Source organism: Symphalangus syndactylus, chromosome 19, assembly GCF_028878055.3.
Source record: "Symphalangus syndactylus isolate Jambi chromosome 19, NHGRI_mSymSyn1-v2.1_pri, whole genome shotgun sequence".
In the NCBI taxonomy this organism is placed as follows: domain Eukaryota; kingdom Metazoa; phylum Chordata; class Mammalia; order Primates; family Hylobatidae; genus Symphalangus; species Symphalangus syndactylus.
In genome coordinates this window covers 52,911,059-52,925,644 of record NC_072434.2, presented here as the reverse complement: position 1 = coordinate 52,925,644, position 14,586 = coordinate 52,911,059, and the positions used below count along the sequence as shown (strand labels likewise).

The 14,586-nt window shown below is 33.2% G+C and overlaps 1 protein-coding gene across 2 annotated transcripts in view; it reads left to right on the top strand.

Annotated features, from left to right (window-relative positions):
• HOOK1 (hook microtubule tethering protein 1) overlaps window positions 1-14,586 on the top strand; it is a 57,615-nt gene that overhangs the window by 5,574 nt on the left and 37,455 nt on the right. For both annotated transcript variants that reach the window (XM_063613859.1, XM_063613858.1), the window contains exons 3-6: window positions 1,487-1,572; window positions 8,111-8,183; window positions 11,479-11,529; window positions 12,717-12,849. In XM_063613859.1, coding sequence (XP_063469929.1) covers window positions 1,487-1,572; window positions 8,111-8,183; window positions 11,479-11,529; window positions 12,717-12,849 — 343 coding nt within the window. The remainder of the gene's footprint in view (window positions 1-1,486; window positions 1,573-8,110; window positions 8,184-11,478; window positions 11,530-12,716; window positions 12,850-14,586) is intronic.

Sequence of the window (14,586 nt, the reverse complement as noted above, 5' to 3'; positions counted from 1 at the left end):
AGTGTAAAAAATGTCCAAGCTTCTTGTCATGGCCCTTTGGAGTCCTGTCTCTTTAACCCTGTTGGTTGTCACCCCTTCCCCAGCCGCCTTTGCACTGCAAATCCAGTGATACTGAACTGCATGTTCCCTAAAAATAATATCTCTTCTCATGTATCTGTGCTTTTATCATATTCCTATTTCCTGAAGCTTTTTTTCCTTGACTATTTCTTTACTTAGAAAATATGCTACTCTTCCCTCTAGACCTTCCATTCAGAAATCGTCTCCAAGAAGTCTTTGCTAAATACAAACCCTAATCAGATTAGTTGACACCCATTTTTTACAGAACATCTTGTGCATACTGTAATCATGGGACCTACCATATTGTCTAGAAATGATTTATGTCTTTTTCTCCTCTCCTTTTGACTGAAGCTTTAAGGGTAGAAACCTGGTGATTTTCCTTTGTAGCCCCATCATGTACCACAGTGTCTCACATAGCGTAGGAGCTTAGTAAAGTGTCCCTGTGTGCTTTGAAAGTAACTGGCTAGGTTTAGTTTGCCGGTATCATTCATCTGTGTTGTGTTAGATAATGGAGGTCTGAAGCTCCAGTTGCCAACTCTGAAAATACGCAGAACCATTAAAAGTGAATTATGGTGGGAGAGAATTTTATTGGATTAAGATAGTTAAATGGTAAACTAAGAAATTATTAGTGAAGAGTGAAATGGGTGAGTATGTGTGGGAAAAGAGAATCATAGTATATTTAACTTAAGGTGTTTATAGGTTGAGATTACATTTCTAGAAAGTTTATGATCCATTTTTGCTCTGATGTAATTTGCTTTCTAAATTTTTTTCTATCTCATATTTGCTTATTGTAAAAAGAGATTATTCCACTTCTCTTCAATATGTACATGAATATTTAACAGATATATGTGAAAAGTTAGTATACCTAAAGCCAAAATAGATAGAAACAACTTGACATGATACATAGGCCTTGATTCTTCAAGACGTAAGGCCAACTTTTAGATAGGAAACAGAAGTCTTATTTCAGAACTCATGGATAAACTGTAAGTAGCTTTAGACTTGACATTTCTAGCCTTTGTTTTTCTATCAAATGATATGAGTGAAATTTTAAATTGCAAATGTTGGGTTAAGTTATTTTTCTGATGTTCTGCTAAATATAGACAAAACACAAGACTAGAGTTATATACCTGGCTTTGTATTATTCCAAATTATGTATTACTTATGCATGGCATCAATGTGTTTTAATGTCTTAGGCATGATTTTGTGAAATGCTTAGTTTATTTTTATAAATAAAAATATTTATATACACAGCCATAGAGACAGACATATTAGCATAGTTCCATTTGTTTGTCTGGGTCTACATTTAAACAAAACAGGACCATTTTTTTTTTTTTTTTTTTTAGCTGTTTTCAATATATGTTTGTATTTTGTAATGCTACCTTGTAGGTATAAAAGAAGCAGTAAGATCATTTGCTTTATGTCATTTTAGCTGCAGACATTCAATACTGCCTCACCTTGTCAAGATGTCAAACAGCTGACTAGTGGAGTTGCCATGGCACAAGTTCTTCATCAAATGTGAGTAGTGGTCAGACTCTCCCTGAAAAGCATTGTAAACCCAATAAATACCAAGGAAGAAAACTTGGACTTGAATTCCAAAGGTTGTTGCAACTTTATCTTACCCAGTGACATATTCAGGAATATGGCACCAAGGCATTCTTGCAGCTAGGGAACAAAAAGTTTACCACCTCATTATTCCTGGCTTGTTCATAGAGATACATCTTAACCGGATATGTGATCAGGATTCTTATTTATTCAAGTTAACTTATTTTAAACTTGTTATGAGCATGTTCACACTATTTTAAAACTATAAAAGAAACAAGTTAATGATATAATTGCTTATGGTGTTTTCTTTGGTTGTACTGTTGTCATTTTAAGGTATCCATGCATGGAAATTATTATCTTAGAAATTATTGAAGCATAAAATATTGGATTTGGAAAAAAAATTTTTTAAGTATTAAATTTTAAAATGTATTTCTGAATTAATATGAGTTCACCAATAATGAAATGAGGAATTAAAGAAATTTGAAGTCACAGGTACTGGAAAACTTTAATAAAGTGGTTGTGTTTAGGCTGGACCCATTTTATGTAATCATATAATATCAAAAGTTTCTAAATCCATTTTTCTCCTAATATTTGCCAACATTGTGTAAGGGTTAGGGTTACAGTCTATAATATGAGCTGTACCCTAAGTAGGACAAACAAGGCCAATTCTGCACTCACAATTTATTGATTAATAATTATAACAACTTTATATTAGCTTACTTTGAGACCAGAATCCTATCTCTGCTTCACTGTTTTATAGTCAGATTATTTGTCACCAGTATCTTGTAAAGATTTGCCATGAATTACATTGAAAACCCTTTAGATGGGTTAGCAAAAGTCCTATGCCTGTCTTAGAAAAACAATTAAAATGATATAAAAATCCTACTTATTTAGAATCTTCAAAATGATCTCTTGTGATAGACTGATTTAATGGTTAATTTATGATTAATACTTTGAAAGACAAACTTAACTAACATGTTAACTTTTGAGGAGATGACAATTATTCTAAAATATACCTTACTCCCATTCTGTCTTAAAAATATTTCTTAAATGTTTTATTTATTTATATCTTAATTGATTTTGAAATGATTTAATTCATCGGAGTCAAGCATTCTGGACATAGTTCTTTTCTGATGATTCGAGAAAGTCATCATTGTTTTTTGTCACTGGAATTTATGCCTTGCCTTCTTCTCATCATGCTATGTTGTGAATATTGGTGTAGATGCGCAACATTGTGGTTGGTATGAATGTAAGGCTGGTATGCATTCACTCATTTCAACAGTCCCATTCAGAGCTGTCCTTTCTATATGTTTTGGTGGGCTTTGGTAGCTTTATGCCAGAATACAATCAAAAGAAACCTGTTTTTACCATGATGTGATGCATATAGCTCTTTGATCTCCTATGCTCTAGCACTGGACCTGATGTTTAGAGTAGAGTCAGTAAATTTTAGCTAATTTTTCCATGGTCTGTTGGATTATGCTGTTAATGCTGATATTCCCTCTCTGTGCTTTTTCTTTATTTCTTCTTTCTTTTGTCTGTAACAGTCTTCTAAGAGCTTTTCTGCAGGAAAAATAAAATAGTCAATCAGAAATTCTCTGTCATCATTAACAAATGGCCAGTACCCTAAAATTAACCCTAAATGTCTCTCTCTTTCTCTCTCCCTCTCTCTTTGCGTCATTCACTCGATTTTATATGTTCTTAGGTGTCTGAGCCTCCTTATTATCCAGGGGCTACTTTTTATTTATTTTTCTTTTTAAACTCCTTTCTAGTTTTGGAACTTTTCAGAAGTCTGGATCCTGGATAGTGAGACATAAAGCATACATTTTCTCCCTAGTTGGACCAGTATGTCTTATTCTGATTAAAAGGTTAATTTTACCATATGTCTCTGAACATTTCAAAGCACTTTAAATATGTTATAATTTTTTTTTTTTTTTTTTTTTTTTTTTTGAGATGGAGTCCTGCTCTGTCACCTAGGCTGGAATGCAGTGGTACGATCTCGGCCCACTGCAACCTCTGCCTACCGGGTTCAAGTGATTCTCCTGCCTCAGCCTCCTCAGTAGCTGGGATTACAGGCGCACACCACCACGCCCGGCTAATTTTTGTATTTTTAGGAGAGATGGGGGTTTCACCATGTTGGTCAGGCAGGTCTTGAACTCCTGACCTCATGATCCGCCTGCCTCGGCCTCCCAAAGTGCTGGGATTACAGGCGTGAGCCACCGTGCCCAGCTCAAATATGTTATAATTTTTAACATACTGCATTGATGACTATAGTGGCTGACATCCTATCATACCAAAATTGTTACTGAAGGTAAGAAGAGAAATTCTGCTTTTTAAGGAAGTAGCAAAATTTAACCAACAGTTTTTTTTATTTACTTGAGGCAGATATTTTTCCAAATAGTAATATCTTTATAAAATGGTGTCTAAACTGTTTAACTTCGACATGAAGAGTCATGGAGTTATTGCTAGGGTTCTACAGTTTCTTAATTATTGTCTTCAATTTGAATATGTAGCACATAACTCTCTTTTTCAAATGCATGTAGAAGCTTCAGCTATTTTAAAAACACATGGGAAAAAACTATACAACTGTATTAGTTTCCTAGGGCCACTGTACCAAAGTGCCACAGACCAGGTGGCTTAAAACAGCAAAAATCAATTCTCTCACACTTCTGGAGGCTAGAAGTTCTAAATCAAGCTATTTTCTGGGCTATGCTCCCTCCAAAGCTTCTAGGAGACGATTCTCCTTTGGCCTCTTTCAACTTCTGGTAGTCCCAAGCATTCTTTAGTTTGTGGCAGCGTATCTCTACTCTGTCTTCACATGGTCATCTTACCTCTGTCTGTGTCTCTTTTCTTATAAGGGCACCAGACATATTGGATTAGGGCCCATCCTAATTCATTATGACCTGATCTTACCTTTATTACATACATGAAGACCTTATTTCAATCACGTTCACAGGGGTTAGGACTTAAACATATCTTTTTTGATAGTACAGAACAACTGTAAATAGTGCATGCCATATCTTCAAAAGAAAGGCTTAGCTTCATCACATTAAGCACCAGTTAACCTCTCTGTTCCTATTGTCTTTCACTAAACTTTTTTTTTGCAAGAGGGAGAAGAATGTGACAGAGAATGTAGGATATTCAGAGACCTTAAGAATCATGCATTTATTTGCTTATTCATTTAGCAGATATTTGAGCATTTAACATGATAAACCATGATAGCCAACATCTGAATATTTACTAAATAAAGGCATCATTGTAGAACTCATTTGACATTCTTTCATTTAAAATTTACTAGTTTAGTGAGGTAGATGTTATTTTTACCTTCAATTTATACAAGAGGACAGAGGTATAAGAAGTTGAAATTGCTTTTGGAAATTAAATGATGAGTAAATAACAAAGCTAGGATTTGCATCAGTTTAGTCTGATTCCAAGTTCAGTGCTCCCAACCAGCTGTAATCATTGAAATGTATTGAAGCCATCCCAATGGATTTTTACTTTGGAGTATTAATAAAATGAAAGTCAGTTGTGTATAAAGTATAGATAGATGTCCATATAAGTATGGACATAAAATGTAGATAGTTATGTGTACAGTATAGATAGATGTCCATGTAAGTGTGGACATCCATCTATGGACATCTATCCATGGACATACTTACATGAACATCTATCTATACTTCATATACAGCTGTCCAAAATATAGACCACAGTTTGATGGGTTAATAGAGAAGATTTCTGGATATTTCAAGAATAGGCTCTGGGTATACATCGAAGCGACACAACTATACTGTTTGTAGTAACTAGTAGGTATTTCTTACTACCTGAATTCAGTTGGTAAAATTGTGGAAGATAAATACCCTGGATGGAGTTAAAACGTAGCAATTCTTACTTAGTTTTATTAGAAAATAATTGGACCATATTTTGGTTCATTAGTCCTGTATCGCCTTTCTTATTTGATACCCCTTGAGTATTATTGAAGTTCTGGGAAATATAAGAAAATGAGCTAATTATTGGGGGCCAAGACTCTAAGGCATGTAGAGGTTGTAGAGGTTGCAGTGCAAAAGGAAAAAAAAAAAAAAAAGAGATGCCCTGAGATTTCTGAGGTTGGAGATCAAGTTTAATAGTAGAAAAGGTTGACTGCGATTATAGTTGTTTGAGAAGGGTGAATTTGTGTGTAAGAAAGCAGGAGATATATTTTTACTAAGTTAGAAAGTATTTCTCTGGGCTAAAGTTGATTTGAGATAGAAAGGAAGATGAGGAGGAATGTAAGACAAAAGGAATTATCTTGGAAAAACTGGAGAAAAATACATTACATCTAGATCCAATTTCTAAAGGTAATTATAGCATAGAATCATATACTTGGATTTTTTTAGGGTCAGTTAGAAGACTGGGGTGGTAGTCAGGGTTGTCCAGAGAAACAGAACCAGTAGAGGGTGAGTGTGTGTATAATCTATGTCTCAGTATACACACATGTGCACACACACACAGATTCTTTTTTTTTTTTTTTTTTGAGACAGAGTTTCGCTTTTGTTGCCCAGGCTAGAGTGCAAAGGCGCGATCTTGGCTCACTGCAACTTCCGTCTCCCGGGTTCAAGCGATTCTCCTGCCTCAACCTCCCGAGTAGCTGGGATTACAGGCATGTGCCACCATGCCTGGCTAATTTTTTTTTTATTTTCAGTAGAGACTTGGCTTCTCCATGTTGGTCAGGTTGGTCTTGAACTCCTGACCTCAGGTGATTTGGCCGCCTTGGCCTCTCAAAGTGCTGGAATTACAGGCATGAGCCACTGCGCCTGGCCCGAGATTTTTTTTTTTTTTAGGGAATTGGCTCATGTGATTGTGGAGGATGACAAGTCTAAACTCTGCAGGGTAGGCCAGCAGGCTAGAGACTCAAAGAGCAGCTAGAGTCGGAAAGCCATCTGCTGGCACAATTTGCTCTTTCTCTGGGGGAGTTCAGCCTTTTTCTTAAGGCCTTAAACTGATTGGATGAGACCCACCCACATTATGGAAGGTAGTTTGCTTTATTCAAAGTCTACTGATTTAAATGTTAATATCATCTAGAAAATATCTTCCCAGCAACATCCAGATATTTACCAAATATCTGGTTACTGTGGCCTAGCCAAGTTGACACATAACATTAAACATCACAACTGTCATAACTCTTTTGGTTAGGACTTTTTATTACTTAATCTGATATAAAAAGACAGTGAATTGGACAGTTTTGACTCATTAACTCGATTCATTCAATCATTTAAAGTAAATACCTGGTCGGTCAGCAGTATAGCATTTACACATTTAGATAAATTGTTTTGGTAATTGCAGACTTGGCATCTGGGAATAGTTGAGCACAACTAATATTAATCTGCTCAGAAAATGGTTATGTACAATTATTATATGTTGATTATGAATAAAAAAAGATTACAAATTCCAAATAAATGAATTGAAAATAGTGAAGCCATTTTTTTTTTTTTTTTTGGTTATCATAGCCAGAAGAGTTATCTTCTAGTTTTAGAACATATGAGCAGAAAGGTTTCAGTTTTGCATTCTTAAATTCAAGTTACAACCTTGGAAAAGAAGCTCTTTAATTTTTCGCCTATTTTAGTTGGCATACCTGTAAAGTAAGAACTTAGATGAGACCTTTAAGACGTCTTCCAGCCTTAACATTCTGTGATTTTAAAGTTGTTTTACCCTTAGAACATTTATCACATTCTCCTTTGAGTGTAGTTATTTGTGCTTTTTACTTTTCTCCTTTAATAACTAGTTCTCTAAGAGTCAAAAAGGTAAATTATCTTCATATTAATCTTGCTCAATTCCTTACTCAGAGAAAGCATCTACATACTTGTTTGGAGTATAGTCTATTAATGTAGTTCACTATATATAGTCAAATGTTGTTCTTCAAAACCTTACTAAATACACAAACATTTAGTAATAGCAATTCTTTGTCTTGGCCATCAGTATCAATATGGGACTTTGTTTTTCATTAAAACTAAACTTGTCTTTGTAGACTTCTTATTTAAACTCATTCTGCTTAATTCTACTCAGTTGAATAGATTAATTTTGGGCCTTGCCATGTGCTATTAATAGTATCACTTAGGGCAAATTACTTAGACTCTCTCATCCTCAATTCCCTAAATAGTAAGACTGGAAATAATAATGGAGTATTTGCCAAGTTGCCATCATATTTAAATGAAATAACTTGGAACAACATCAAACACACTGCTTGATACAGAGTAGACACTCATTAAAATGTTGGTTTTTTACCTCTTCAGGGTTGTGACTTTTGCATCTTCCTGGTAGCAGGGTACCTAGTAATAAATATTTAGTAAATGTTTGTTAAATTGAAGGTGCAAATGACTTAAATAACTTAATATGATAAATTATTGCTATATAAATAATAGTATTGTTATTAAGGATAGGCTTTGAGACATAAAGTAACTTTCTCTGCTGGCTCTATTTAACGTTTTTTTGTGTAATCAAAACATTTTCATCTTTAGTATTTTTGTTGTTGTTGTTTCAGTGATGCAGCTTGGTTTAACGAATCTTGGTTAAGTCGAATTAAAGAGGATGTTGGGGACAACTGGAGAATAAAGGTATGCAGAACAAATGGGAGAAGCACTTGACCCAAACAGTGGTCCTAAAATTAGCACTAAGCTAACCAAATCTTTTTTTCAAGCTAACTTATAGTACTTTTTATTGTGTACAGTTTGAGTTTTAACACATGTATTCTCTCATATAACTACCGTCATAATTAAATAGAAAATATTCCCATTAACCAAAAATATGCACTTCAGGCCTATTGTCTATTAATCCCTACCTCAAGCCTTGCCCTAGGTAGCTATAGATCTGTTTTATGTCACTATGGAGTTCATTTCTGGAATTCTGTATAAATTGAATCATATCATGTGTACTCTTTTTGTCTAACTTCATTCACTCAGTGTAATTTTTGAGTCTCATTCATGTTGCCTGCATTAGTAGTTATTTCTTTGTTTGCTAAGTAGTATTTCATTAGACTGATATTTTGTGGTTTGTTTAACTATTCACTTGTTGATGGATGTTTGAATTTTTATCATTTTTGGCTATTGTGAATACAACAGCTACAAACATTCATATATGAATCTTTGGATAGATGCATATTTAATTTCTCTTGGGTGAATTTCTGGGTGGAATTGCTAAGTTATGTAAGTATATGCTTAACCTTATGAGAAACTTCCAAACTGATTTTCTATTTGTAAGTCAGTTTTGTTGTGTCTTGTAGGACGTTTGTTTCATATAGGATGTATGATTTGTTGATACACAATCCTTAACTGAATTACTGTGCTAATAATGTGCTAATAACTGATCTTTAATGATGTTTCCTTTTATTTTCCTGCTATTGGTTATTTGTGTCTTTTGAACTTATTTTCCTTGATAAGTCTGGCTGGATGTTTTTCAATTTTACTTATTTATTTTTTAAAGAATTAGCTTATGTTTTCTGTTCCATTGATTTTTCTGATTTTTATTATTTCCTTTCTCTCACTTAACCTGTTCTTCTTTTTCTTACTTCTTAAGGTGGAAGCTTAAATAATCAACTTTAAACCCTTTTTTCCCCTAATATTAAGCACCATCTTAGCCACATCCCACATATTTTGACAGACTGTTATTTTATTTTCATTCAGTTCAAAATATTTGGTAATTTCCCTTGTAAAGTTTTCTCCTTTGACCTATGAGTAAATTAGAAGTAGGCAATTCAAATTCAAAATATTTGAGGATCTTCCAGTTGCCTTTCTTTTATTTATTGGTTTCTAATAGATCTGAGAACATACTCTGTATCAAGAAGTTATTTTACATTTATTGAGTCTTATTTTATGACTGAACCTATGGTCTGTCTTGGTGAATGTTCCATGTGTATATGAAAACAGCATGCATTCTACAGTTGTTATATAAATACAGATTTTGTTAAATTTGTTGATAGTGGTATTTTCCATATCTTTATTGATATTTTGTCTTATTATACTATGTGTATAGTATAGTATAGACTCTGTAGAGAGCCCTTAAATCTCTAATGATGATTTCGATTTTATTGATTTCTCCTTTGCATTTTTTTACTTTTTACTTCATGTATTTTGAATTTCTGTTATTAAGTTTATTACACTCTATATTTCTTGTGTGTTCTTGAATGAATTCACTTACTATGAAATGCTTTTCTTTATCCCTGGTAATATTCTTTCATTTGAAATCAAATTTGCTCTAATATTAATGTAGCCACTACAGATTTTTAATGATTATGATTATATTTTTCATTAGTATTTCTTTTTCCATTCTTTTAATCTGCCTATGTCTTTTTATTGAAAGTGTTTCATACAGACATCTAATAGTTGGGTCTTAAATTTTTTTCCAGTTTGACAATCTGTATTTGATTCTTTATTGTAAAAAACATTCTATTTCTTACATTCATGTTTTTTGTTCAAATCCTTGAACATCTTTAAACTAGAAGTTTTAACATTGTCTCAATTCTTTTATCTTTCATTTCTGAACCATGTGTATTGACTTTTTCCTAATTTTGGTCCCCATTTTCTTGCTTCTTCACATGTGTAGTAATTTTTAATTGGACGCTAGACATTATGCATTTTATTATTGAATACTGATTTTTTTAAGGTTTTCCACCCCCCGCCCCCGAGACAGAGTTTCGCTCTTACGCCCAGGCTGGAGTGAAGTGATGCAATCTCAGCTCATTGCAACCTCTGCCCCCCGGGTTCAAGCAATTCTCCTGCCTCAGCCACCCGAGTAGCTGGGATTACAGGTACCTGCCACCATGCCCGGCTAATTTTTGTATTTTTAGCAGAGATGGGGTTTCGCCATGTTGGCCAGGCTGGTCTTGAACTCCTGACCTCAGGTGATCCACCTGCCTCAGCCTCCCAATTAAGTATATTCTTTTGAGGAGTGTTGAATTTTCTTCTTGCAAGCAGTTAAGGTACTTGGAATCAGTTTGATCCTTTAAAGGCCTATTTTTGGCTGTGGTGGGGGGCAAACCTAAAGTTATTCTTTCCTTTAGAACTAAGACTCATTACTAAGCTGTGACCTTTTGGGGGGTCTTTAGTGAACGTTTTGTGCATGTAGCATGGTATCTTCATTCTGGCTAGTGAGAATTTCAAAAATTTTTTGGCCTGTATAATCTTTGGGAATGGTTCAGTTTATAGTTCCCTGGATTGTTATTTCTTTGGAAAGAACATTCAGTTTCACCCATCCACGTGCAAACTGGTATTTAGCCAAAGAGTCAAAGGAACCATTTTACACAAATCTCCAGAGCTTGCTCATTCCATAGCTCCCATCTTTTCATCTGTCTGCCCTGCAAATTCAAACTGCCCAGGCCTTCCTGAACTTCTAATGTCTATCTCTTCAATCAGTGAGAACATCAGGCTTGGTGTTTGGTTTCCACCTCCCTAAGCCGTAGTCTGAAAATTGCCTCAAGACAGAAAGCTTGTACTAGTGTAGGGCTCATTTTCTGTTTGTTTTCGTTCTTTCAGAAAGCAGAGTTCTGTACTACTTGTTGTCTAAAGCTTGGAAACAATTGTTTAATGTATTTTGTCTTATTTTCTAGTTATTAGTGACAGGAGAGAAAATCAAAACCCAGTTAACTTGCTCATGACTGGAGCTGGACATGCCTGTGTATAAATTTTTAAAGTGGGCCCTTGAGTTCATTGTGGCCCACTTTAAATAGAATCACCCTACTTAACTAAACACTGATTAAATCTCTGATGGTTAAAAAGCATCATGTGTTTGTATTTATAGAACTCTATTATAATGTTTTTGTTGTTCTTTTTAATTAGGGGAAAGTTTTTATTGTCTTTCATGCTGGCATAACCTTTATTAATCTGAAATAAGAATCTCTTATTTTTTTCACATTAGGCCAGTAATTTAAAGAAGGTCCTTCAAGGAATTATGAGTTATTATCATGAGGTATGAAAAACATCTGACTTTGTTTAAATGCAACATGCTATATGAAAATTACTTTAAGACTGAAAAATTACTTGTTTTTTTGTTTATAATATTTTACTGGAATGTAAGTCATAATTAGAACATGTTTTATTGTCATTTTTATGGAATACTCATTTGTGAAAATAAGCTTAGATATATTGATTTGTAAGATAACATTGCTTAGGTATTGATACTCTCCAAATTGAGTATTTTCAAGTAGAATTACCTTCATCTTTAATGTAATTTGATTTTGTGCAATACTATAAAGTAGACTTTATAATTAATTGAAATAATTTTCTATTTAAAGCATTATTTTGACATTTCTTCCCAGTGTAAACAGTAGCAAAGATAACTGAGATTATGCTCATACAAGTAAATTGGAAAAAATGCAAAATAAAAGTAGTATTATAAAGTCACTTTAGATAGTACCTTAGTCAAATAGTTTGTGTTTTCTTATTCAGCATCATAAGAAGTTCTCTACTAGGGTTTTTGATATAAGAGAGTTTATTGCTTAATGATTGGCAGCTTTTGAATGACTTTTCCATTAAATAATTTTTGTTTCTATTTTTTAAAGTCGTCACACAATTAAACTTGTAATTTCTTCCAAAAATGTTTAATATTCTCTAAAATTTTTCAATGTATTAAATACCTAAAACTAATTCTGAAGCTGTTTTAATGCCAAGAACCATTTTAATCAGCTAAAAAATAAGAAAAAGAAAGATAAGACCAGGAAAAAGAATTAATCCATTAGATTTGTCATTCATTTGTAAAAGTGCAGTGATTTACATTGTGTTTCTCTGTTAATTGATTATATATGAAAATATTATGAATATTCTTTTTCTTAACATATGCTTATTATTTAATGGACAGGCATAAGTTTTATCATAGTAGACGAGGCCAAGTGCTTCTTAAATTCTTCTCTCTGACAGTGAAATCAAAGGATATTTGATCCGAAACCAAAAGGAAATATAGTGCTTTTGGTTGGTTACTCAGAATTTTGGAATGTTGCCTGAACATTGCTAACTGGTTTTAATAATTATTTATTTGTCATTTGTTATTTTATCTGAGTTGTTTCATGAATTTATAATTTATTTTCATTGTAATATTAAATGTGGCAAATTCTTTGTAGCCGACATAAATAAGTGATCTAATTTATTTTAATATTGTAGTTTTTGGGGCAGCAGATTTCAGAAGCACTTATCCCTGATTTAAACCAAATAACCGAATGTTCAGATCCAGTGGAGCTTGGGAGGTTGCTCCAGCTTATTTTAGGTTGTGCTATCAACTGTGAAAAGAAGCAAGGTAAGTGAATTTCAATCATTTGAGGATTTCTGCTTTCTAGAGACAGTCTACATTGCTATACAAGCTAGCATTAAAATGTATTATTAAAGCTTGGCAGAAAGCACCCTGAAACATAAACCAGAAGATCTGAATTCTAGCCCAACTCTGTCGTTGAAAAGTGGCATACCTTGAGTGTCCTATTTGTACCTGGATTCTGGTATTCATATTCAGTGGCTAAATTAAATGTATTTTAGTTTAATTAGTTTAATATACCCAGTACATAAGAGTTAGTGGATATTCAATAAAAATTGTGCTTATTCATTTGATACATTATGTCTATTTTACATGTAAGAACCTTATGTGGATTCAGTTTTCATAAATATTCAGCTACTCATTTATAATTCAAGTTTCTTCAGATAATATTCTGCTCTTTTCAGAAGCATATCTGTCCAATATATCCTCCAGATAAGTGGTCTAATGATATAAATGGAATTGATGCATTATATTGGTATATCCAAACACAGTGATCCATATTTTGCTGAGTACGAAAGGGTTATATTTGGTTGCATGTAATGATGAATGATGAACTGAACAGGCCCAGACCTCCTTCCCTTGAGGGCGTTAATCTGTTTGGGTGGTGAGACTTTTGACGCTGATGTTTTTTTGCATGATTCATCCAAACTTGTTCTTAGTACACCACCTTTATGAAAGAATAATGTTGAGTGCTTAAGTTTGCAAAATGCAAAATACTTCAAGCCAGGGCCTTGGAAAACATTCAGCATTGTCTAACTAATGAAGAAAGGATATAAGTTGGGATAAATTTACCTACAAACTCTGAAAGAAAAATAAAACAAAATACATGAAATTAATTGTAGTTTATCAATTATAAAAGGACAGTGACTAGGTGTCAGAGAATTTTTATATTAGTCCATCTCGACTATTTACTAGAAGTTTTTCTCTAGGACAAACCAGTACTTCTCTATAGGCTTTTATGTCTCACTTATAAATAAAGTTAAAGATCTATATATTGGGTTTTTCATAAAGGCAGGGACGTTTGCTCATGGAAGGTTAAAACTTCTCTAAATATTTAATCACAAATTCACAAGTAGTAATTTATTTATAAATCTAGTAATTTTTTGTTGTAATTGTGATTCTTTTTATTTTTTCATTAATGCCTTAATATTTTAATTGCTGGTTATTTGTAACTTATTTTTACTTAATCTTAACCAGGTTTGTAAGTTTCATTAGTCTTTTTTAAAGAGCCAACTTTTGGCTTTGATTCTATTTTGTTTTTACTATTTAATTTTGTTGTCCTCTTATCTCATTCATTTTTCTTGTGAATTAATCAGCTGTTCCTTTTCTAAGCTATAATTGACATTTTAAGTGGTAATTTTGCCTTAAAGTGATTATTTTGTTGCATCCTAAAAATTTTAATATATGTAATATTTTCATAATTTACTTCTAAGCACTATTGAGCAATTTTGTCCATTTTTAAAAGGAATTCAATTCCTAGATACATAACTTTTTAAAAGCTTTCACACTTGTGTTTTGCCGTATGAATTGGTTTTTAAAATGATTTCAAGGTACTGACTGCAACAATCTCAGTCTTGAAGAATGAATTCGCTTGGTTAACAATACTCAGTTTATCTTGGTGAGGAAGGAAGACATACTGGTGGACAAATAATGTATTTACATAAAGGATTGTCTGTGGGTAAATGAATTTTTATACTCTATTAATTTGATGGCTAAGGTACTATG